At 45.1% G+C, this 26,003-nt stretch overlaps 2 protein-coding genes across 2 annotated transcripts; one reads left to right on the top strand and one right to left on the bottom strand.

The window, feature by feature from the left end:
* Positions 1-2,277: 2,277 nt before the first annotated feature.
* islr2 (immunoglobulin superfamily containing leucine-rich repeat 2) lies at positions 2,278-6,049 on the top strand. Its single transcript, XM_079743716.1, has 2 exons — positions 2,278-2,454; positions 3,090-6,049. The coding sequence occupies exon 2, from the start codon at positions 3,099-3,101 to the stop codon at positions 5,244-5,246; it is 2,148 nt and encodes a 715-aa protein (XP_079599842.1). The 5' UTR covers positions 2,278-2,454; positions 3,090-3,098; the 3' UTR covers positions 5,247-6,049.
* A 1,178-nt stretch (positions 6,050-7,227) lies between these two features.
* Positions 7,228-22,191, bottom strand: stra6 (signaling receptor and transporter of retinol STRA6; the record flags this gene model as incomplete). Its single annotated transcript, XM_079742893.1, has 17 exons — positions 7,228-7,472; positions 9,122-9,259; positions 9,916-10,079; positions 10,174-10,275; positions 10,411-10,528; positions 12,326-12,459; positions 14,647-14,722; positions 15,033-15,195; positions 15,425-15,486; positions 15,592-15,671; positions 16,450-16,520; positions 17,425-17,550; positions 18,324-18,490; positions 19,138-19,271; positions 19,445-19,527; positions 20,248-20,314; positions 22,121-22,191. The coding sequence occupies 17 exons, from the start codon at positions 22,189-22,191 to the stop codon at positions 7,228-7,230; spliced, it is 2,001 nt and encodes a 666-aa protein (XP_079599019.1).
* Positions 22,192-26,003: the final 3,812 nt, after the last annotated feature.

Genomic DNA, 26,003 nt, shown 5'->3' on the forward strand with positions numbered 1-26,003 from the left:
AGCTGGCTGATAGGTGTTCAGTTTTGTAAGTAAGTGTTTTGAGGTCTGTATTTAAGTATTTTCAATTACCCAATGTGTTTAGTATTTTGAATAGATGTGTTCTCCCAATAATATAATGAGATGTCATTTTTGAACTAAGTGTCTTATGTATGAAATTGTGTGTAGCGTGCAGGAGCAAGTGTGTTGCAGAAAGGAGCAAGTGTGTTGCACAATTGCAACTAAAGTGCAAAGCAGCGCTTTTGTTTAAGGAATGGTTACATTTGTTTAAGGTATAGTAACAAAAACTTCAAGTTGTGTTACTTTGGTCTAAGCATGTGTCTATAGTGTTCAAGCAATTGAAAAAAACTGTAAAGCACAATACCATTTGGCATGCCGCATTCCTGGAGCAACCTTTCTTGGAAGAGCTACTACTTTTAATAAGCACAAGAGAAGATGAGAAGCTGGAGTTGGAGAAGGCTCACAGAGAATAAGAAGATAAAAAGGCTGAACAGGAAAAGAAAAAGAATGGAAGAGAAGAAAAGGGCTATGAAAGCTGCAAATCAAAACAAAACCAAGAAGAAAACGACCGTGTACAGTAGCTCAGAAGAAAACTCCACCACCAATGATGAGGCAGAAGATGGCCTGGAGAAGATGCACAGCAGAGAAAAGCTCATTTTGGAATTTTGATTTTGTTCTGAGTAGCCTATGTTTTCATGTGGCGCTAGGCCTTGTCTAAGCAAATTGGCCGTTGATGTCATAAACTATTTTAATGTAAACCACACACACCACAAAACTTGGTGGTACAGCCAGAAAGGAGCAAAAGTTCATATTTCCCTGCTGCATTGACAAGTAGGATGTTAAGTTGTAAGCCTAGTAGGCTGGACCTGTGTCAGAAGTGTCAATTAGACTCAATTAGGTGTTCATGTGACGGTTATAGAAAAAAAAAGTTTACCCCAGTGTATTCTCTCTAATGGCACAACTTACCCCGTACCGGGGGCAAGTTGTGCCACAAAACCACTTTTTTTTCTAAAGCAGTATTTCTCAAACAGTTTGTCTAAGATCAAAAGTAATTGCTCCCAGGGATGCACAACATCCTAAACTAGATGTAAATATCTTAGTTGGAGGCATTACTGTTATCCCCTTGCTTTAAGGGCACTTTAAGTAAAAATTGGCACTACTTACCCCACTCTCCCCTAATAATTAAGACGTTTAAATACTTTTAGGCTAATTGCTTAGAGACTTAAAATTAATAACTTAAGAATAATCACTTGTATTTATTTTAGTCAATTAGTTAGTTAATTAGGTTTTCTGGTTGTCTTACCCTATTATAATTTTCAGGATTACCTTGTATCTAGTTTGCATCTATTGACCGGTGCATCTATTGCGATCGCCAAATGCTTCATATCCTGTAATGTCCAGGTCAGAGCACTAGGGGACGTAAGAGTGCTTTCCTTTACCTTCAAATGACTTTACAAGAAATCAAGAGAGACAAAACGAAAGAAAGATGCACGTCTTTCTACCAGAGGATGGCAGTAGACATACAGAATATTAGGATTGCGTTGAGAAAGAAACAATACTTTCAGGGATGCAGGCTTCAATTGTTTTTCATGAATAATCATGAAGTCTACTTGGATGACCATATCATCATTTTGACTGACATTTATTTTAAAGTTAAACTATTGTGGTATGGTAGCTAACGAAACCGCCACATCAAAAACAAGTAGGAAATGTTTTTCACGCAAGCCTTCTTTCAGATGTGTTGTCACGTTTAGTTAACTAGACCAGATGATTCTTCTGATTTCTATTGATTTAAAATGTGGCATCTGAGAATTGTTTTAATATCGCATGACAAAAATGTTTTTTTGGCCTATAGGCTTTCATCACATGGACCATCTGAGTGTTTGAAATACGCAATCAAGCTTTCACTTCCGACTTATTTTTTAGTTGGAGTTTGTCCAAATAACGCTGCACCGACAACTACAACAGATGCCCATCTTTGAAACCATTTACATATTTAAAGTAGCGCACATTAACGTCTGTTTGATTGTGTTGTATAAACATTGGATTTCCAAACCGAATGAGGTCAAAGATTAGACTTGGGTGATGGGTGAATACATTAAACAAACGTCTGAATTATGAATTTTCTTTGAGGGTGGAGTATCCGGAGCTTCTGTATCTTTAATACTGACGATGAAGGATGGGAGAGGCTGCGCGTTCACGATCTCCTCTCTTCCTGCGCGGTGGCGGGAGCGCGCATTGGAGCTGACTCTGCAGAGAGGGGAGAAGAGGCGTCCGACCGCGCATCACCGGGAGGAAAATGTTTCTTCAAGCGCCTTTTATGCATACTTCCGTGGTCTTCAAAAGTAATTCAATAGGATCCACTAAATCCGAGGATACGGTGTTTTACAACCATTAAACTTATTGCAAAATAGACCTACTTTAACTTCCACAGACGCTGGAACTGAAGTACATCAGGTAAGACGATTCACTAAGTTACCGCAGTGACATATCAGTCTTGATTACTATGAAGGAGTACTATCCCCTTTTTCTTAGCAGACATGAAATGTTTCTATGGTCGTATTTTAAATTATGGCAACACGGAGCATTTTCGAATGCATTTGATGCTCGACGTGCACCCGCTTCACCGGCGGACAGGTCCGTATCTTTTCGGATCACTTTCAGATCACTTTGGAGCACAACCGCTCCCTGACACTGGGTGTTGTCTGTATCTTTGATTTGTGCGTCTAACTAGTGAAACCAAAAACCCTTGTTTTGTTCGGTGACCATATAGTCAGTTTTGTGCTGACATCGACAGTAGTATTTGACATTGAAGTCTGTCCGATGCATTTGTCATGATTGTCTGAAAACGTATTTTCCATGTTGTTGTGTTCATCTTAGATAGGCATCTACTATATTTTAATCAGTTAACAACTTTGATACACCCCTTCTATTATGTCCAGTGGGTTATTTCTCCCAGCAGAAATGTGATTTATTCATGAGGGTTAACAAAGGGTGCTTTCTACACTGCACGGTCCACATTGCATTTGAAGCATAATGCTCTCCCACCTTGGCTGCACATGTTCTTAAATCTAGACATGTCCTATTTACAGGTGGTGAAAATGGTGTTGAGGCTCCTGCAGCTCGTGGCTCTGTTGACGACACTGGTTGGCACGGCGAGGGCTTGTCCAGAACCGTGCACATGCGTGGATAAATACGGGAACCTGCAGTTTGCGGATTGTGCGTACAAAGACCTGCTACTGGTACCGGTAGGACTGCCTCCCAACGTGACCACCCTCAGTCTCTCCGCCAACAAGATCAAACTGCTGAAGGCAAAAAGCTTTGTGAATGTCACCCAGGTCACGTCCCTGTGGCTGGCCCACAACGAGATCGTCACCATAGAGACCAACACCTTGGCCCCTCTGGTGCAGCTGCGTAACCTAGATGTCAGCCATAACAAAATAGTCAACTTTCCATGGGGTGATCTGCAGAACCTCACAGGCCTGCAGCTCCTGAAGATGAACAACAATGAGATGACTCACCTGCCAAAGGACGCCTTCTCCACGCTCAAGGAGCTGAGGTCCCTGCGCATCAACCACAACAAGCTCACCAGCATCGTGGAGGACACCTTCAGCGCCCTCACCTCCATGTCTCACCTCCAGATCTTCGACAACCCCTTCACCTGCTCCTGTCACCTGGAATGGGTGAGAGACTGGCTGGCCAACACCAAGATATCTGTCCCTGACCAGAAACTGATCTTGTGTGGGGCGCCTGAGAACCTGAAGGGGATCATGGTGTCCAAAATGCCCAAACTGGACTGTAAGCCCCCCACCGCCGTCCTCAGCTACCAGCCTAACCCGGAGACCACTCAGATCTACGAAGGCTTCATGGTCGTCCTGAACTGTGAGGCCAAGGGGAACCCCAAACCTGAGGTTACCTGGGAGGTCAACGCTGGAAGCCCCAAGTTTCAGTTCACCATCCCCTCTGCGGGGGAGGAGAGCGACCAGCCCATCAATGACCAAGCCACCAGGTCTCGCTTCCACGTCTTTCAAAATGGCACCCTAATCATCCCCAGTATGAGCAAGAAAGAGGATGGGAACTACAGCTGCTCAGCAGCCAACGAGCTAGGGAGGGCAGAAAGCAGCGTGAAGCTCGCTCTGACCGGAACACAAAAGCACGCCACGAACTCCGTCCTGGAGATGGCAGGGCCGAAAACAGCCACCGTGGCCAAGCCATCACGCCCTAAAGCCTCTGGAAACAACGTGATCAACTGGCCGAAATCTGAAGGCAAGGCCAACGTTTCTCCAACGGGAACCTCAGGGAAACATGGTGCCACGGACCATGTGGTCGGCAACGGAAAGGACCTGACGTTTGCCGGCAAGTGTGGAGTAAACGATGGCAGTGAATACATCTCCAACCATGCCTTCAACCTCAGCCTGGACGATCTCAAGCAGTATACGTTTGATTTTGGCGTTATTGCCTTGGAGGTTTCAGAGACGGAGGCCAAAGTACAGCTCAACCCTCTTCAGCTGCAAAGCAGCAAGTCCAACCTGCACCTCAGTCAAACTCAAAACCTGGAAACCGTCAATAAAGAAATATTCAGCCTTTTCCAAACGGCAGCACAAAAGGCCCCTCTCGACATGTTGTACCTTTGTGTGAAATCTGGCAACGGACACTCAATGGTTCAATGGTCCAAAATAGAGGAGGGTGTTAATGCCTATCGTTTCCATGGTTTGCAACCTGGTACCAATTACACTCTCTGTCTCACCTATGGAGGCCAGGACTGTCAAGTTCAAGTTGTCTTCACCACAAGGAAGAAAATCCCATCTCTGCTGATTATTGTGATCGTCAGCACTTTCCTGTTGGCTTTGGCCACCGTTCCCTTGCTGGGAGCCACCTGCTGCCATTTATTATACAAGTATCAAGGGAAGACGTACAAGTTAATCATGAAGGCTCAGAATCCAGATCAAATGGAGAAACAGATAGCGGGGGACTTTGATCCTCGGGCCTCTTTTGTGGAGTCCGAGAAAAACCTGGACCCCAGCGAGCTGGGAGAGTTAGAGGGAGAGGCGGACGGAGAAGACATCGACGGAGAGGGGGAGCTGGAGGGAAGCGTGGCGGCCACGGAATCCATCCCTGGCTCCTCATCCAAAACGAACCCGGAGGAGTTTGAGATGGGCTCGGAGTACAGCGACAGACTGCCGCTCGGCGCCGAGGCGGTCAACATCTCCGAGGAGATCAACGGTAACTACAAGCAGCCGAGTCGCTGAACCCGTGTCCCGTTACTGGTGAAATGTAAAACTATCACTTTTAGATATCGCACATTTATGGAAGCCAAGTGTACCATTACTTTACGTAATATCTATCAAAGCCCTGGAAAGATGGCTATAGCCTTGTTTAATTTACCTCAAAGTAGACCTACCGGGATAGGAGACGGGATTCATTGGTGTAACATTCGTAGATCATGACATAAGCACATGTGTTAATTACAAGACATCAGAAAGGAAAAGGCACAGCCGCATTGTGTTTTACAGAGGACATTTCATGTGTTTTGTGGTCCGCCCGCGTCCACCTCAGCGCGCGCGTCGTCAGTGCGTACTGGCGCGTCGTCAGTGCGCTCGTGGCGCGCCAGGCGCGGCTGCTGTCGGCTCCTTTGTTCTGTCCAAAACGAAAAACAGTTATAGTTCAGGCATGTGATGTTCTTATTAAATCCCAGGTATTATCCCGAAAATGTTCAGTGTAACGTGCAGCTTTAAGATGTTGACTTTAACCTCTTACTTAACCGGTGCTCCAACTATTCTATACATTTGTACATTGTTTCTAAACCCTGTGTCCTTTTTCTTGTGGCGACGTGTCAATGGCATGATTCCACGTGTGGATTTAATTAGTGTAGTCTAGGACTGTAGACCTGATTGTCAAACCTGTGATGTAAGCCATTTGAACTGGATTATCTCTTTTTTACGACGGTACCGTTTATATTGGTGAAGTATCAGCAAATAAGTGCGGCCGAGCATCTGGATTCACTGACATGTGATTTTATGCATTAGTGAGTTTTTGTGAAATGTTGTAACAAAAAAAGTCCATTGACCTTTTAAGATTTTTGATATAATTTTCTGTAGGTGGAAATAATAAAACATGACAAATTATTGTTTTGTATTATTTAACTGAGTGCAAGAGAAGGGAAACAACATAGGCGTAGGCCTGACTCTTTTTACAGTTCGGCCTATTTAAACAATTCTATTTAAAAGGTAATCTTTTTATCTGAGCGAAAAGCAGAATATGAAGGCGGGAACGAAGGATTTGGCTTTATAGTAATCTAAATAGGTCCAATCGAGCAAGCAAGAGGAACGCTTTCGTCTGCTTTTCGCTTTCTAATTTTATTATAATTTTATTTGGCTTTGACAGATACATACACAAAATGCCTTAGTAAAACGAAAATGAACCATTTCTGTCCGGCTGATGATTAAGGTTATGTAGAATAATGTGAAGCTGGGGCCGGGATAAACGTTGCTTGTTATTGAATAGACCTGGTTCTAACAGAATGATATAGGCTTAAATGTATCGCTTGATTTATTAAACACAAATACAAGTCTAGAGGAGGACATGAAAAATAATTTATTATTTTACGGTAGACCTTCATACAATTTACACATAATATTAGTTTGATGCCAATAACAAATAGAGGCCTACTCTAATAACACATTGAAAATGATTTATTTGTCTCCCAAAATATTATTCTGTTAATTTATAAATAGTCACTCATCACAGTTGCGCTCTGGAAAAGGATGTAATTTTAACCCCTTTTTCTTTTGTTAAGGAATACATACATATACACCATTAGATCAAAATACACCTCAAGCCACACTAATGGATATGTTCATGTTTTTAAAAGTGACACCCCTAACTAAATGCAAAAGCACGCTGGTCTGCTCTGCTGGAGACGCTGCAGTCACACAGACAGACAGTCACACAGCCAGACACAGTCGGACAGTCAGACACACGGACCGTGGGACCAGAGACCTCGCAAGATTAAACTGGAAACATTAAAGCACTACCTGAGGCACGTTGCTATAAGTGCACTTATTTCTCTCTTCTTTTTAGCAAAATATAGATATATCTATGCATGCATAAAGCCTGCACCCATTTGATCCACGGACATAAACCCCTTGAAAAAAGAAGAAGAAGAAGCCTTTGCGATTGAAGTCTCTACTCTCCACGGGAAAGGGAACGGGAAAAGGGGGAGTGAGACGTTCAGTTCCCGGCTGCATGCTCGGCCGGCTCCTTGGTCTCCGCCTCCCTCTTGCTGCCCTTCTTGGAGGCGGTGGGCTTCAGGCTCCCGTTCAGGAATCCCTCGGCGGGGCGGTGCTTGAAGTGCTTCCTGCTGCCCACCAGGGAGGGGTTGTTGACCAGCGTGTAGAGCAGCCGCCAGTGAGCCCTGGCCCTCTTGGCCGCAGACACCTTCTGCTTTTTCTTCTCCTGCTGGACCAGCTGGATCCCTGGGGACAACCACCCACACACACACACACACGCACACGCACACGCACACGCACACGCACATACACACACACACACACACACACACACACACACACACACACACACACACACACACACACACACACTCTTAGGACCTGTCCACCGTGAAAGAGAGGCCCACCCAGCGCTAGTTATCACTACTGTTACTGAGTCGTTTAGTGGACGCAGTTATCCAGAAGGACGTCCAGTGAATCCAGACGCATGAATCAATCATCAGTCAGTAATGAGCAGGTAGCGGGGGAGGGTGGGCTTCTTTCTCCAAGGTACCTGCAGATATACGGCGAACATTGGGGATCGAACCCAGCAACTTTGCGCTGGGAGTCAAACGGCACTACGTCAGCTGGTCAACGGCGCGCAAACGTAACGGTAGTAATCTTTCGTGCAACCAAACGGTTTAGGCGATAGCCCCCGGGCAGCAGCTATAGTGAGACAGTAATAATAGAAAGCAATTGTATCATAATCTTCTGAGCATGGTTGGAGCATATTGAGCCTCACATTAACATGCTGAACACACCCGCACCCTCCCCCCCCCTCCCCCCTCCCCCCCTGGGCTGCATGAATATGAAACAGTCAATTAAAGCGGTCTAAAATGACTCTTTATGGTTTAATTCCTCCATCCATTGCTACGGATAATGTAACGGTTGTCTTGGTACACACACTCATCCTGGCTATACTCTTCATAGCTATTAGCCATTGAGTTAGGGTTTTGCACAGCCAATAAACAGGATGCATTTTACTGCTAATTGCAATCAATAATTCACATATATGCTCTGCATCGGTTATACTCTCTCGCTTGTATGTAACATGTACGCCACTGGTAGAATACCAGTGAAAAATGCCTTACATTTAAGTGATTCATAGACACACTCACACACATATATCTATATATAAATATCTCCAGCAAGCATGGCTATGGCTGATTGGTTTATGGTTTGATTGAGGCAGCAGGCACACCATTGCTGTAAATTATTCCTCACCAGGACTCAATTTGCTAGACAAATTAAATCAGGGCCGATAAGCTATCATTGCTGTTGTACGTGAGGCACAACATTATGATTCAATTAGTTTTTAGTGGCCTGCCAGGAGCTGGCGCCTCCGTCCTCAATACCTCTGGAGACAGTCACTCCCCTTTGAGCAGCCCTTCCAAGCCCCTCCGCCCGGACATCCGCACATCCGGACCCCCAGACATTCGGACACGGTACTAGCTCAGGCTAAAGACCTGATGTGGCACGGATATCAGCAGACTGCTCTCCTCAGCGCCTTCAGCTGACACCTCCAGGCAGAAGGACTGACAGCGAGTCCAGACCCATGTCCTTAGGGAGCATGTCCGGGCTGGGTGGCTCCTTAAGGCGGCCTACAGGTGGACTGTGGAGATCGGGGGCTGACCCTGGAACGGTTTGAATACCCTGACCCCCACAAGACTATCCTGAACCCTACGTGACACCCTGCACCCATACAGCTATCAGTAGCATTTCATATGACTAGGAATAAGCAGAAAATAAATGGTAGACAATAGAAAAATTTCAATGAATAAATCCATAAATAAGTCCATTCCATTGAATAGACAGGCGCTGGGGCGTTGTGTGGAGGTGGGGGGGGGTCTACGGACCTTCCTCGGCATCCCGCTCCCTCTGGGTGGGGTCGGGGTCCTGGCCGGCACCCTGGAGCAGCAGGCCGCAGAAGGCCTTCATCACCGGGTGGGACTGGCTCACCTCAATCTTCAGATAATGAGCGTAACAGCGGTAGGCTGAGGGGAGAGACACACACACGGGGGGGGGGGGGGGGGGGGGGTAAAGCAATAAACACGTCGCTCTGCTATTGGATGGGGGGAGGGGGGGTGCTGAAAAGCAGGGAGGCAATCTCAAATAATGACCACGCAATCATGGAGGACTTTTTTTCCTAATCCTCCACCCGACTGCTTGTCTCACAACAGATGTCTGGTGTCCGCGCCGATTGCTGTAATTGTTGTGTGATTAGGGCCCTGTGAAGCATAGAATACACAGAGCCTACGACCTGCACTGTGCTTCCATCCTACTGGACTTGGCTTTTCTGGCCTCCATCTTTGGGATTTTTGAATCACAGATGGAGGAATGTGGATGTTAATTTAGTGCTGCTGTTGTGAACGGGGCAAGAGCAGAAACTCAAGCATACACAGTACATGTTGAGAATATTATACGCCTTTCAATTGTTCTGCATTTAAATCGCTTGTGCCAAGGACAGGTAAACAAAACATTTAACGAGGGAAACAAAGCTTTAATAATGGCATGAATAATTACAGCTCTATACCGATGTCATCACGGTACAGTGGTCCCGACGGTTCGCCATAGTGGGGCCGTGTCGCCGACCATCTGTTTGTATGTGTGTGTGAGCAGAGCGCGGGGCCCACCTGGGGGCGGGACTCACCTGGGTCAAAGGCCTCCACGCTGCGGCTCAGGAGGCTGATGTCCGTGCGGCCCAAGTGCACGATGTTGAAGAGGGCGGTGATGGCCATGCGCCACGCCCCCAGCAGGACGCCCACCAGGACGTTGACCGGGAACAGCAGGTAGGTCAGCAGGAACAGACCGCCCCTGGGGGACCGGGGAGGCGGAGGAAGTGAACACACCAAAATGGCGGAGGAAGTGCCCTAGCCGGTGTCTCAGTCTCAGAAGCGTGAATGATTACCTGTTGCTGAGGTCTCTGGTTCCCGCTGTTTTCTTGATGAAGAAACACCTGGCTGAGATGTGTTGGATCAGCACCGCAAGGAGAAGCATCAACCAGAAAGGCCTGATAGAGATGGGAACACGGTGACGGATCAATACAAGTGCAACAGGCCCCTCACCAGACCACAGGCAGAAGCCGCGTGCATTGATTTGTAAATGAAGCAATAGTATATGCAGTTTTAGAGCGGATCACGCTTACCACATGCTCCATAGAAGCTTGAAGAGGAGCAGGTTCTCTCCATGCAGGACAGGGACAATGATGAGGAAGACTGCAACCAACAGGCAGAGGAAGAACACCAGGGTTTGGATGATCATGCCTGAGAGAGAGAGAGAGAGAGAGAGAGAGAGAGAGAGAGAGAGTGAGAGGGGGAGATTATACCTTTTCTAGAAACAGATTCTGTGTATATAAGAATGTATGTATTATCTTTATATAATATTCATTGTATAAAGATAGATAGTAGTAAGATAGTAGGATGTTTAAGGGGGTCTCAGCAATTATATAATCATCGTACGTCATCATATTCTAAGAAGATACACTGGGTATTTCTCTTACTTTATTAAAGACAGAAAATATAACATGTTGGAACTTTGAAGGCCCCTGGTCCTGATGGCATCCCTGGCCGGGCTCTCAGGGTGTGCGCAGGTCAGCTGGCAGGTGTGTTTCCAGACATTTTCAACAAGTCACTGCTCCACTCTGTGGTCCCCACATGTCTCAAAAAGTCCACCATCATTCCCATCCCCAAGAAATCCAAAGCGTCCTGCCTCAACGACTACCGCCCAGTAGCACTCACCTCCTTCGTCATGAAGTGCTTCGATTTAGTTAGTCAAATCATTCATCACCTCCTCCCTCCCTGACTCACTGGACCCCCTGCAGTTTGCATACAGGGCAAACAGGTCCACAGACGACGCCGTTGCCCTCACCCTCCACACTGCCCTGTCCCACCTGGACCAGAGGAACACATATGTGAGAATGCTGTTTATTGACTACAGTTCAGCATTTAACACCATTGTGCCCTCCAAGTTCGCTGTGAAGCTCAGGAACCTCAGGCTCAACACCGCCCTTTGTGACTGGATCCTGAGCTTCCTGACGGGCAGACCCCAGGCAGTGCGGATAGGAAACGCCACATCATCCAACCGAACTCTCAACACCGGCGAACCCCATTGCTGTGTGCTCAGCCCTCTCCTCTACTCCCTGTTCACACATGACTGCGTGGCCACACACAGCTCCAACACCATCGTCAAGTTTGCTGGCGACACGCAGTCCACAAGTGATTGTGGACTATAGGATGCGACAGGGAGCCGAGCACGCCCCCATCACCATCAACGGGACGACAGTAGAGAGAGTCAGCAGCCTCAAGTCCCTCGGGGTCCACATCTGCGAGGACCTGACCTGGACTCACCACACCGACGCCATCACAAAGACGGCAAGACAGCGGCTCTTCTTCATTCGCAGGCTGCGGAGGTTCAACATGGACTCCAGGATACTCTGCAACTTCTACAGGTGCACCATAGAGAGTATCCTGACCGGCTGCATCACCGCCTGGTACGGCAGCTGCTCCGCCCTCAACCGTAAGTCATTACAGAGGGTGGTGAAGGCTGCCCATCACATTACCAGGACGGAGCTGCCATCTATGGAGGACCTCTACACTCAGCAGTGCAGGAAGAAGACCAGATTGTTAAAGGCCCTCATCACCCCAGTAATAAACTGTTTCAGCTGCTCCCGTCTGGTAGACGCTACCGCGGCATCCGGTCTCGCACCATATAACTTGCCACTTTATACCAGTCGACATCGATTATTATTATTATATATATATTTTGTTATTTAAGTCTCAGCTTTCCTACTTGTGTTTCTCATATACTTTTACTTTCTCTTATATTGCAATGTTGGAGGACCCCAAGACTAAAGAATTTCATTGCCAGCAACTGCTCTGTAATTGTTGTGCATATGACAATAAAACCATCTTGAATCTTGAATCTTGATTGGCTTGACACATTCATATCAATTAACGAGGGTTGATTGATGAAAAGTTCACATCATCATGGTGCTTCATGCGAAGCCTTGGTATGGTTCTTGTTGGTTCTTGTTCTGGGCCAGCTCTGGGCCAGCTCCCTACCTAAGCAGAGGTGGGCCGCCGTGAAGCTGGTGTAGCCCATCCAGCAGACCAGCGCCGGGCGGGACGGCCTGATGCTCCTCTGGCAGTGGTAGACGTTGTAGATGTCTCCTCGGTACAAGCCCTTCAGGTTGGACCTGGGGACAGGGGAGCACAGCAAACCATCCAGTAAGTCTCCTCCATTCAAAACCAACGACGTGCTACACTGACGGCCTACGATGTTACCGGTGTTATCAATGCGGCAGAGAAAATGCATTTTCAAAATTGTTTATGGATTCGCCACTTCGTCATTTCCCATCTCAGGAGAAGGACCAACAATCATAACTCTGATATCTGCGACTCCAGTATTGTCAAAACGTTTCAGGTTATAACTGAACACAAATCATAACATTCAGCAGTGTTTGTATTGTGAACATTTAAAAATGATGAGGACTTGACAGGATATCTAAAACATTTATTTGGAATAGTAAACGTGCCCGTCTCCACCATAGTAAATTGCAAAGGCCAGCTGATAGAGGAGGAATCGAATTGCCAAATATGTTGTTTCACTACTTTGCTTTTAGTTTGAGACACCTAGCTCACTGATTTCTGCCTCCTGAGAGGGCCCCCCCCCCCATGGTATTGTATTGAGCAATCTGTCCTGGCCCTGTTTTCAACCTCGCAAACCTTGTTTATCAAGTTGAGTAAAGAAGCAAAAACACACCCAGTAATCTCTCACTTAAAATTAATTTGGACTAAAGTATCTTAGATGTTTAGTTTGGACCCCTTTCTAAATATATCTTCGAGCTGAACCCAAAATTATGCATAGGTAAATCCCCCCTTCATTGGAAGGTATGGCTAGATAGTGGCATGGTAACTTTAGGGGATCTATATAGTAATGGTTCCCTAAAATCTTTTGACGATTTGGTGCAACAATTTAAAATTCCCAGGTCTCAATTTTTTAGATATCTGCAACTCCGTCATCTGTTAGTAGGGGTCTTTGGATCTAGCTCGTCAGCTCCCAAAGCTGCAGAGCTCCTTTACTGAAGAGTTATGGAAAAGGCCATGAGGCATCTGTCTATTACACCATGTTGATGCAGATGCTAGGTAATGGAGCTCTGAAGAAGACATGGGAAAAGGATCTGGATGACAGGGAATGGGATATGATTTGTAAAAATGTTAAAACAGTGTCGAGGGATGCAAGGGTATGCTTCATCCAATTTAAGATTATACAACGCTTTTACTGGACACCCTCCAGATTGTATTGACTGGGACTAAAAGCCACATCAAATTGTTGGCGATGTAAATCGGAGGAAGGTCATTTAGTTCACGTATTGTGGTCCTGTGACAAGGTTCAACAATTCTGGACATGGATCTATAATAATATACGTGACATTGCAGAGACCCAAATTCCATTCACCCCCAGATTATTTATTTTAGGTGACCGATCAGCTCTAGTGGGAGGGGATAAACACATTAAAAGTTGGATCCAAACTAACATTATGATAGGCAGGAAGATTCTTCTCAGGAGGAAGACTGAGGGAGTGCCATCAACGCAAGAATGGGTTGTAGAAATGGCGAGCAGCATTTGAAAAAATGTCTTACAAACGACATGTTAAATTAGATCTGTATATTCTAGGAAGTGGGACAAATACATAACCTTCCTAGAAGGCCCCTGAAATGGATGATACAGTGAGTGGAGAGATGCAAATTTTGAGTGTTTGTAAAAAAAAACGTACCGATGCAGTTTATTTATTATTCTTTTTTTTTTTTCTCTGAAAGGTTTGCCTACAGATTCTACTTTTGTATGGTTATGCATATTTGCTAATTTATATCTTAAGTTGTCCATGTGATGGGTACATCTTTCATGTATATGGGCAGAAGTATTTAATTTAAGTTTTATTCATCTATTTATTTATTCTCTCCTTATTTTTCCTGTTTTGTTTATACGTATATAAAGATATATTATTTTATTTATCTTTTTTTTTTTTTTTTTTACTAATGCTGACTTAACCTGTTTTACAAGTAATGTGGCTAATGTGGCTTATGTCATTGGTACTGACTTGTGTTACTTATGGCTGCAGTTATTAATGAAATGTCCACTAAAGATCAAGGACGGTTATTGTACATTAACAACAAAGGACAGAGGGGTGCAGGGTGATGACGGTTTGTTTTGTTTTGTTTGATTTTCTTGTCTGCTTGTTCTATGTGAATGTTTGGTGCACGTTGTTTGGCTATGTTGTAATGTCATGGTTTGAAGAAGGAAAAAAAGATTAACAATAAAAATTGTTAATCACAAAAAAAAAATGATGAGGACTAAAGTAACACAAGAAAGGGGAACTCACCGATGCAGGACCATGGACCTCATGAGCATAGCGAGGTTGACCAAGCAGACCAGGGTCAGAGCTGAGACGTAGCACACTGCAGAGACCCAGGGAACAAGGACATTCTGTAGAGCTTCTTAGCATCAAAAGCGACCCTGCATAGCAGAGAGTCTCAAGCACTGACATGACCCAATGTTGGCTCTTAAAACTACAACAGGCAAACAAGAAAGGAAGAGTCAAAAGGGAAATTCAGTTTTGCTTTAATTTCTAGCCATCACGGTTTGTGTTTAGTGTGTGAAGGTATACCCCTGCAGGACCTAAACAAGATCATAGGGATTCCGTTATGATCCCAGCAGGTGGACTAAAGTGGGAGGTGGGGCCGAGGGAGACCTGGGACATTGGCTCACCTTCCACACACCAGATGTAGTACACCACGATCCGGACGACCTCTGCACTGTCCGAGGACAGGTGAATCTTAAAGCCTGCCAGCAGGTATGCGATCTCCTCGGTGACTCCCATACGGGCGATTTGAAGCACTGGCACCACTGCCAACACCAGTAGTAGTGCAACCTATTCACAGGAAGGGTTTTTCATGTGGCAACACTTTTTAAACAACATTACAAGCATTTGCACAATTCTGTCACCGGTGAGATAGCTAAGATTACTGTTTAAAGGTTATGCTACCCTAGTTGTCATAATAGCAAGGAATGATAAGGAATATGGAAGGAAAACACGTGACTCCTATCCATGTTTATTCTCTCATTATGTTTGATAATCATGTTGGTGGTGAAATATTTACCTGGTAAAGGGCAATAAAGGAAACCACACCAGATATAGCCAACTTCATAGGAAAACGGAAAACTGGAACAAAGAACATAGGAAATGATGTGATAAAACTTAAGAAAACATGTAAGTGAAATCTGACAGAACAAAAGGTTAAAAGGCAAATCACTGTTGAATACTTACCATCCTCAGGTGTATAAATGTAAGACTTCACTGTCTCTTCCATCCTCCGAAGGAGGTTGGGCTTCTCTGTGCTTGATGCTCTGCAGACACAGAAAGGACATGAGGTTTTAAACTGTTAAACTCTTTTATGGAACCAGTGGGATCCAACCTTGGGCCTCTCCCACATCATACATCCTACATAAGTCTACGGCATGAAAATCAACAGGGTCATTATTTGCCCCAACCGTCCCAATAGATGTACAAGTAATTAGCATCTAGCCAAAATGATCTATTAACATATTTCTATTTTAACTGATTAAGCAGGTTCATGCGGGTGATGAGGCTGTCCTAGTTCTTTATTCTCACACACACACACACACACACACACACACACACACACACACACACACACACACACACACACACACAGTCCCTTCCAATCATAAATGTGTCGAAAGAGCTATTTATCATGTCATATCTTTATCTCAGAATATCTATCTATGCACCACTAGGGTAGGCAGAGTATTACAATAACCTTAAAGCCAGCCGTCCCTGTGTAGCTGAACAGTATATAAATCAAATAGGTGAATTGTGAATATCAACAGATATTAATGAATGAGTGGGGGCCGATCTGCCGCACACACAGCAGACTTCGTTATGTTCAAAAAATTCCTGTGCAACTCAATATTACAAATATGAATCATTCACTTGACCTTAGAGTGATTTCAGTAGTAAGACAGATTTAAAAGAGAATTTCATTTAAGGTGAGATCAAGGATTTTTTTCCGGTCACACATAATAACCTATATTGCCAAATCGAGGTTATATCAACTGGATAACCATGTAGCATGTTAACAGTAGAGTAGCATTAATTTCTCACCCAACACTGGACGGCTTCTTCTTCTGGAGGATTCTCTTTACATAGTCTCTGTAGTAGCTGCTGTCCAGATCCTAGGGAAGGAGCAGAAATAAAAAAATATCTACCAAATGTATAACGATTTGCTTGCATGTCACACATTTTATGATGGCATTCACAAATGAATAACCGTACTTCAGTTAGCAACACAATGATTTACACCATCTTATCATGTGCATTAGCATTCCTATTTTTTTCAGATTGCAACTACTCCTTATAAAATAATCTTTCCCATTGAATAAACATGAGAGTGGATTGTGGATTTGTGGATCATCATTCAATAATAATATAACCAAGCGGCCCGGATATTACCAAAGACGACACAATTAATAAGGTTATCTGTGTAAATATGAATCAAAGCTGCCTTAAAACAGTAATATAGGTAATTATGTCGTCCAGCATATCTGAACCAATCGCTCGGTGGCAGGACGTTTAAACCCTGTGTCGTTGATGAGTCAGCCTCCACGCACAGGCCTCAGCCTTGCTTTGTTTCCCCGTGGTTGGAGATTAGCGTGGAATAATCAGCACATTGTGCCTCCTTGGTGAGAAAACACTGCAACCTTGTCATAATCTGCTCAGGAACATAACGTAAACGAATTAGATCAAATCTGCTTACGATGATCAGGTCCAATGCGGGCTGCGGTGGGAGCCCCACTCTCTCTCCATCCACATGCTGCCACCATCCTAAGCCCCCTGACTGCTAGGCGGCTTATGGTTGTCCCTCACATGCACGGAATTACAAGAAACGAGTGTTTCTTCTAAGTCAGGGCTATTTAAAGTTACACAAGTAGGGGCTATTCAGGTAACAACACAAATGAAGGGAAAGAGAGGAATTCCAATGCGAGCCAGTTGCATAGTCAAGGCCGCACAACAAACAAATGTTTCCTTGGGCAACCCATTCACCCTCGGGACAGACTGGGATCACCTGGACAGACGTACCTCTCCACCATTATTTTTCTCTGTGCCCTTTAAGCCCTTGAAGAGGAGGAGCGGATACTGGAAGCTGAGGAATGCCAAGCAGGCTATTTGTGGAAGGCTGGCGAAGAGGGCGTAATACTTGTGGATCTGAAAAGTAGAACAGAGAATTAGCATTAAGGAGCTATTTTGAGTGCTTTGTTTGGGTCGGGGGGAATAGAAGGAATTAACTGTGTTTTTAATTAGCCATTAGGCACATATCTTTCATGATTTATCATTAAGTAAGTATTCATTATTGGCACCACACAACCACACTTGTAAATTAACATGTTTCTACTTAATCCATTAACCATCTCAATGAGTGCCATGGGTCTGAGAATCTCTATAGTCATAGATTCCCCACAGGGACTCAAACCAGTAAACCACACTATGCAGGGTGTGGTCTGCACCCTTCAACCGGAGGTGAATGGCCGGTCGGGTGGCCGTGCCAATCAGACACGAGGTGATGACAGCCGCACAATGCAGAGCCCGGGAGCATCTTCAATGGATTGGCACTAAACTGATTAACTGTGGCAAAGCCTCTTCATATAGAGCAGACACTAAGACCGATTAATGTGGGCGCTCTTGGCCATTCAGTGCCGAGGTGGTCCGCACAATGTGTCATTTCTGCGGTTGCCCGGGCCCTGAGAGGCATCGGGAGCGGAGACACCGGTGACTAAAGGCCTTAACTGTGCCATCGCAAATGCAACCTGACAGCCCCATCCTGATCCATTCAGGACCCTGGCCGTGATCAGGGCCTCTCGTCTGATTAATCAGTGGGTCTTCAGCATATCCGCAAACCTCAGACACACGGCCCACCAGAGGCTATACCTCGTTCATGTTCACCACAACAACGTCAACCCACTGTACATTCCCGTCCTCACCTGGGGTGTCGCGGGGCAGTCGATTTTCTGCCACACCAGGACGCTAAAGTGTGTCCATGACAACAGGCTCCCGAGCACATAGCCCACTTTGTTATGCAATGTCCCACATGCCAGGAGCGGGTAGCACAGCGCCGGGTAGTACAGCAGGGCCAGGATCATCCAGTTCTCTGTGAGCACACAGGGCCAGGGACAAAACATCAAACGGCTGCCAGGGTAGGCTCCGATATCAGACAGGAGAGCCGCCCGGCCCGGCGATGAGGTTTTTGTCGTCCACAAAACCTGACTTTTTTGTGATTCATAGGTCACTAGAAAATGCTGAATGGTGTGGGATTTTCAAACCGCCAAGGAATTTCCTGCAATGCTAGCATAGTAGTGATTTGGGATTAAGTTGAATCACAGCAGAGTGACTTCTTTAAACCTTATGTAATCATGCCACGTTATTGCATAAGGTCGTTATATACATAGAGTTGTGAACATGATCTAGTCCATTGTCCTATGAATCAAAGCTTTGTTTCTGGATGAATGCCAGCTTTTTCAAAGGGGAAAGAAGTTCACATTCATGCAATACATTTTGAAGAAAAGTGTCAGATATGCCAGACTATCAACTTCCCGGACACGAGGCATTTGAAGACGCATCGGAACTTCAAGCTGCCGTTGGAAGTTATTTGGAAAAATAACAACCGATAATAAAAAGTACAAAGCTCCATGTGATGCATATTCAGGAAGAAAGCAAATAGGTAAAATGTAAAGAAAGGCCTGTGAAGCCGACCGGTGATTGAGAGGATCGTTAACTGAGGCAAGGCGACCAGCTTACGTTTGTTCTCTGGGTCTGTGATGAAGGGCAGGGGGTTCGGGGAGACCACCAGTCCGCAGAGTTTACAGAAGAGCACTCCGAACACCGCCACGCCCAGGCCCTTGTGCTGGGTGTGGTCCAGGAAGTTGACTGGACTGTGGATACAAAGCAGCGGGCGTTGAGGTATTTAGAGCTGGGGTGTGAGCAGCTGGGGTCCAGAGCATTATCAAACCCCAAGCAACGCACTGAAGAGCAATCATCTGTTGACTTATGCTAAGACATTTTGGAGATCCATCACTTGTTTCCAGAGGAAGGAGGTGGAACGCACCTGAGCAGACCTGGCAGTCCTCTCTGTCCGTCTGCCAGCTTGGTCCGCCTCGCCAGGATGGCCAGGATCAGCATGACGACAAGCTACAACACACACACACACACACACCCAACACACACACACACACACACCCCCCCCCCCTCCCACACACACACACACACCCCAACACACACCCCCCCACACACACACACACATGTGCACACAAAAGCATGCAAACACACACCCATGCACACACAAACACATGTTGACATGCACACACATACATACACACACAAACATCCATCCACACACACACACACAGACACACACACACACACACACACACACACAGAAACACACACAGACACCACAATTGATGAACATCTGACCTGAGACCTTCCCCCCCGGGTTTGAGACCTCCATCAGTGTGACCTCCTCGCTCATTAGGACGCTCCAGGGGTCAAATGTGAGGGAAGCTTGATCATTCAGGGTGGACGACTATTGAAAGGGAGTTCCATGACCGGTCATGACCTCAAGACTTTGAGGAAACAAGGCCAATGACCGCTTTCTCCGGCCCTGCCACGCTGGGGACAACGAGGGCTGCTTAGAGGAATCCAAAGATAGATACGACTACAATGTGTTCCACCTACAAAGGCCAGAGTTATATACCTAACATATAAGGCCTACATAAAGGAGGGTGTGGAGTTGTGTCGACAGTGTTGCTGCTAGCTTTGTTTCTGCAATACACAAGGGATGTCATGGTGGGTTGGAGTCCCATGTGGTGTCATGTTATATATGTTATGTTATAGATGTTTTATACTCACAGACACAGCAGTGATGCAAATGTGGTAGAGTCTGTCATCAGCCGTGGGGTCACATGGGGAGATTATTCTTGAAATGAGAAGGAAAGAAGGAAAGAAAGAAACACGGACAACAGTTATAATCTGTAGGAACTTTAAAACTCGGGTCGAGGCGCCCCGGCGCTCGGCTAAACCTCTCACACCTCAGCATCAGGAGACCATTTGTGGCCCTTGAAATCGCATACCAGAGATTTGCATGTAAACGTATTGGAGGCGACGCCGTGTCACGGGGTAGAACAACAAAAACACCTGAGCTCTATTTCACGTTCACCTGAGGACCAGAGGACGCCGGCGGGGAGATGAACATAACTCTGATAGCATATTCATTCAGACGACGCCATCAGATATTGGGTGACTTCACAGCTAGTTCTGGTTCGGCCGGTTTGGGCCTTTAATAATAACGGGTGACAAACTCAGTAGAAATAACTGAAAGTGTTTTCATGACTGGATTGCTGTCTCTTCCCTGTCCCTATTGTGGATCGTTTGTGTATCTTAGTGCACCAAAAAGTTTGCCAGTGTACACGGCGCAAGCAAAGCAGACTTTTGTGAGATTTAAGGCTCTGTCGGGACTCACATTTGTATAAGCTGTGAGCTGAAAGCACAAAGCTTTCAGGCCCTGAACTCCCCGGGTCTAAGCAATGAACAGCGGGACGTTTGGTTGTTTGGAGTGGGAGCCAAATATTATCACGCTTACAGACTAAGCACATTTAGTGAGAAGAAATTACCCTTTGATGTCCCTTTTTAGTAGGTAGTCACCAAACAAATGATTGACTGATGATTGTAAATTAACATGAACATAAACAAATGAATTCCATCGCTCCTCTGATGGTTCAGCCCTCAGAAGCCATTTTCTAAATCCCCATGAAAAGCCCTACCCTGTGGTCTGTCGGTCTGCGCAACAGTGCTTCAATAATAAAGAATTCAAATACGAGTATTGATGAGCAGGAACTATTGAATGGAAGCCATGAAACGTGTTATTCGCTCGACATGGCTCACAGGTCTGGTTTTAACCTCAGGTCCAGCTGTGTTGCCCATTAATGGTGACTTTCCCTGACTAAGCAACACTTTCCATTGTATCTTCTCAGTTATACCTTGATTTGAGTTTTGCAGTAAAATATTAACACTTTATGACATGAATATATGACCCAAAGTGACCCCGACTGATCACTGTGACTGGGTGAACTCTGGCTGTTTTGCTGCTCATTCTCAATGGGTTACCTGCAGAACACATGGTCCAGAAACACCTCTCTATCGGACGAGATGGAGGATCACCTCAGAGGACAGCGCAACAGCGCTACAGTACTAAACTTTTTATACAGGTTTGATAAAGACAGTCAAGTCAACCTAAATTTGTTTGCTATAAACATATTTCCGGAGGGGATTTGTAACAATGCTGTTATGCATCTTGCATTGTGAGCATTGCAAAGGGACCACCACCTTACCAAACTGTTCTTTAAGCACGTTGAACTTGTTCACATGGATGTTTTACTTGGGAATCACCCGAATGACCGCCAGCACTACAGCTATTCCAGCTGATAACAATGCTCAGGTTGAACCAGAGACTAGAGCATGTTCATTCAACAGATAGGCTCCATGTGCCAGAGGCAACTAATATCCCTGTAAAAACTAAGCGTTGTGGTTCAATAACAGCTTAAGAGATTAACACATCAAACACATAGACAAAGCATCAATGAAGGTGATTTAGTTTAAACTGTAAAAAAGGGAAGTTCTTACAAAGGTTAAACAAAGTTGAAAGTCTATGTCGGGAGAGATGGGAGTGCTTAACACATCATGGATTTAACACACTTTACACACATTTAACACTTTTAATACTTACTCAAGCTGTACCCTGGGCGGTACGGGTTCTAACACCGGATACTCGTAGTCGAGCAGAGCATCCTCATCCATAGCGCCGCTGACCGTCTGAGACAAATCCAGAGTCCTTAAGGTTCACCGTCCAAGCTGTCTGGAGCTGGACAGATAGGATAGCCCTTGTGTGGAGAGAGACCAGCAGACTAAAAAGAGAAAGTTTCTCCCAAGTTAGGCAGTGCTGTGGCAATCTCAATGCTGTCCCCGACTCCCTGTTTTGTTCCCCTCTCTTTCACTCCCTCTCTCTCTCTCTCTCTCTCTCTCTCTCTCTCTCTCTCTCTCTCTCTCTCTCTCTCTCTCCCCCGCCCTCTCTGTTTGGTAACTCTTCCACCGAGCCTGTGTTCAGGTGACCAACAAGTCTTACTGTGGAGCTGAGACTGACGTGACAGGTCCTGGCTGCAGGGTGCCAGCCACCCCCTCCCCCGTCACACCCACACACACACACCCACACCCCCATAACCACTCACACACACACACTTCAGAGGAGGATTACCATAGTGGAAAACTGGGAAACGGTTGAGAGGAAGAGTGTGTGTAAGGAGAAGGTGAGGCGGGGGGAGATTACTGTGTCATGAACAGCCAATCTGCAAGGCCACAGGCAGCTCTGTTTTGGGTTCTATCTTCCCCAAACGTACTTGATTACCTACCCACCGATTAAGGGGCCAAGACCAATACAAAGCACAGGCTAACATTGGCAGCAGGTCCGGCGGACATTGGGCAGCCCTTCCCGCGCAGCTCCCCATGTCAGTAAGAGGGAAGTTCTCCATCTTTTCCTTTTAGTCATCGTCTTCAGTTTCTTCATTCAGAATAGGTTGCCAAATCCCCCCCTATCAAATGCATCCAACATGGCCACCTGGAAACCCAGAGCAGATGTACTTTCTCCCTGTCTTCGTGTAACGCTACCCCCTCGTCCTGATAAAGAGTTCAGCCTGCAGTACTTTTGTCTGCTCAAGACAAAACAGCGACAAGATGCAGACTTGAATAGGAAAATAAATATGGCTCCATTTCTTAAAATGTGCCAGTTATGAATAGCTGTGTGTGAATGAAGAGTGTGTCCCTTTCATAATTCATCCCTTTGACTATTGAAAAGAAATAGGAAAGATGAAATCTGATGGTGGGTGTTGGGAATGAGTTGTGCCACCAAATAAGAGCTAAATAAACGTGACATTTATTTAACAGCCACTCATTATGGGCACGAGTCAATTACTAACATGGAGTACTTAGTCTATGTTCGAAGAAGCATACGAGACAAAGCCGTACTTAGGGAGAGCTGTTAAATGTCCATAGAATATTGTTCCTGCAAGGTGTAAGCATGTGATGAAACGCCTCCACCACAGCGGCCTTCTGGCTGCGGCCTCAGAACAGAAGGATCTAATCTGGCCAGGGATTAGTTCTGCATCCAGGTTCAGCGTGCCGAGACTAAGGCTGTGTTGCAATCCAGCCTGCATGTCAGAATACACTCATTATGCCGGAATTACGGTCAAAGGTTGTTAAAAGAACAACAAAAAGCCACGCTAAAACTCCTGAGAAAACAGAACATCCACAGAATAATAATAAGCCAACAAATCATGTCGACCGACACAAAAAAGCGGTCAGGAAAATAAAGGGGTCACTGGACAAAGAATGCTTTGAAGAGTTATAATTGCATCAGTGGGACGGCGGTTTGATTATAACGGACAGTTTGTTGCTGATTTAGCAGTGGGTGTTGTTAACCTACTAAAAAACCGGGGTCCTAACAAGCCTGTTGACAGGAAATGTTGAGATTTGTTAACGTTATTCTTTATTTATTATTTTAATGGAGGCTGGGATCGAAATGCACTGCTTTAGAGTGAGTTCAATTGTTGAATGATAATTAAAACACGCAGACTAACCCATCACTGTTTTGTGAAATAAGCCAACCAACACACACTACTTCACACAGGTCCATTTCGTCAAGATTGATGCTCTTCCTAATGACTTTCATATCCGCCATCATCATTCAGTCTGTGGGGAGCCTGTACCTCCGTGCTGGAGACTCTAATTGTGTTCACCCCGTACGGATTCAATTGATTAAAATAACCCAGTCCACATTCATCTTCTGCACGACACATTTGGCCATTTATCCTATCAATGCAAACATGCTCATTTCGTTTTTATACTTTGTCCATTTTTCGTAAAGAAGCAATGCCTATAAAGAAAGATTATTCCCAGGCTGCTGACAAAATGCCAATCATAACACATGTTCCCTCCTGATTGGATCACACGATGGCGGGAACTCTCTCTGCCTTAACAAGTCGGTCACATCAACTGAGACTCTGGTCACATCAACTGAGACACCCACCTGCATCGGGTGCAGGTGGGTGTCGATTATTCCAGAGTAACTGGAATGAAATGTATTCATATAATCTTCTCTCCTTAGCATATTCAACCATTTTGTTAAAATGGTTCAGTGCAGCCAAAGCAATGTGTGTGCCTGGCGTCTGGAACCAAGACTTTAAAGTTACAAAGTTTAAAGTTCTCACCATAACCAGTCTCTGATAAGCTTGGCCCCCTCCCAGCCACGGAGAACCCAGCAGCGCACGAGGTACACAGCACCTCACCTCAGGAGCACACCGGTGAATATCAGTGCTCGCATGGTTTTCATGGACCCTCCCTTCAGATAGCTTAACAGGTCTCTATGGGTGACCTTTTCAAATATAGCATTTACTAAAAACGTAAGCTAGGTTTTGTATGAGCTTACCTACTGCCGAACGTTGCTCAGGGTCGCACGAGCCTGGTGTCGAAATGAACTGAAAGAGTTTTGGAGTTGGGTTTGCCAACTTAGGTCATTTGTGATAGGCCTGCAAGGAAAACACTGGCGAGCCACTCTGCAGTGTTTTATACAGAGCTCAACACCTTCTGCAACAAGTTGAGAGGACTTTGACCTCATTGTATCTACACAAGGTCAACATCGTAAACATTTAGAGGGCTTGGCCAAACAAAGAAAATCTATAAAAACATAACAATGGTCTCTGACAACATGACTATCTCCCTATTAACTATCATTACGTTATCGTAAGCATGTGTTTTATTGGAGTCGAGTGTAGAACTAGTGTATGCCATATAAATCATGAGCTCTGTTGTATTGATCTCAAGGTTTGTTCAAGACCCCCTGGTTATTGGTGACACGTGCATCATGGTTCTGTGGTAGAACCTGGTTGAAGAAGGCTACTCCACACCTAGGCACCTGAACATATATCGGATATATTTCTGTTCATATTATGCTTTTGTCTAGATTGAGCAGCTCTTGGTTTAAAAGAAAGGATTTAAACCAGCTAAACCAAAACCAATATCTTAAATGTGTTGAATCCACTCCAAGGTGTCTGTATTGTCTCATTATGAGGCATACTTTCAGATACGATTTAAGATGCGTCGCAGTAGTTATATTTTGGTAATTTATTAATTTAGTTAAAAACAAATATTTAGGTTTTTGTTAAAGTCACAATGTGTAACATTCTACTAGCTTGTAGTTTAAAATGAGCCGGCTATATCTGTTGTCAATGCTCATCGACAGTGATTTCAATAATGCTATCAATAAAAACACATCCTGTAACTGATATATTCAACAAATAACAAATGCTGGCCAGCCCATACCACCTTCTTTGTTTACAAGAATTGTTCTATTGACATTCCCAAAATCCCTCCCCCTTACGCCAGCCAGCCAATCTAGTTAAGCTAGTTCAGTTCAGACAGTAGCACAGCCAGTAGGATTGGACAGAACACCTTTATTGAGTTTTTTATTTCTGAAAGTCTTCCGCAAACAGATAGGGGGGGCTCAATCTTACACATTTCGACTATATATATTTATTTAAAAAATAATAATAATAATTTTT

Source organism: Pollachius pollachius (assembly GCF_949987615.1).
Source record: "Pollachius pollachius genome assembly, chromosome: 9".
Taxonomy (NCBI): domain Eukaryota; kingdom Metazoa; phylum Chordata; class Actinopteri; order Gadiformes; family Gadidae; genus Pollachius; species Pollachius pollachius.

What these genes read in the sequence shown, in the direction of transcription:
- islr2 (XM_079743716.1), top strand. Translation starts at nt 3,099, where the DNA reads ATGGTGTTGAGGCTCCTGCAGCTCGTGGCTCTGTTGACGACACTGGTT.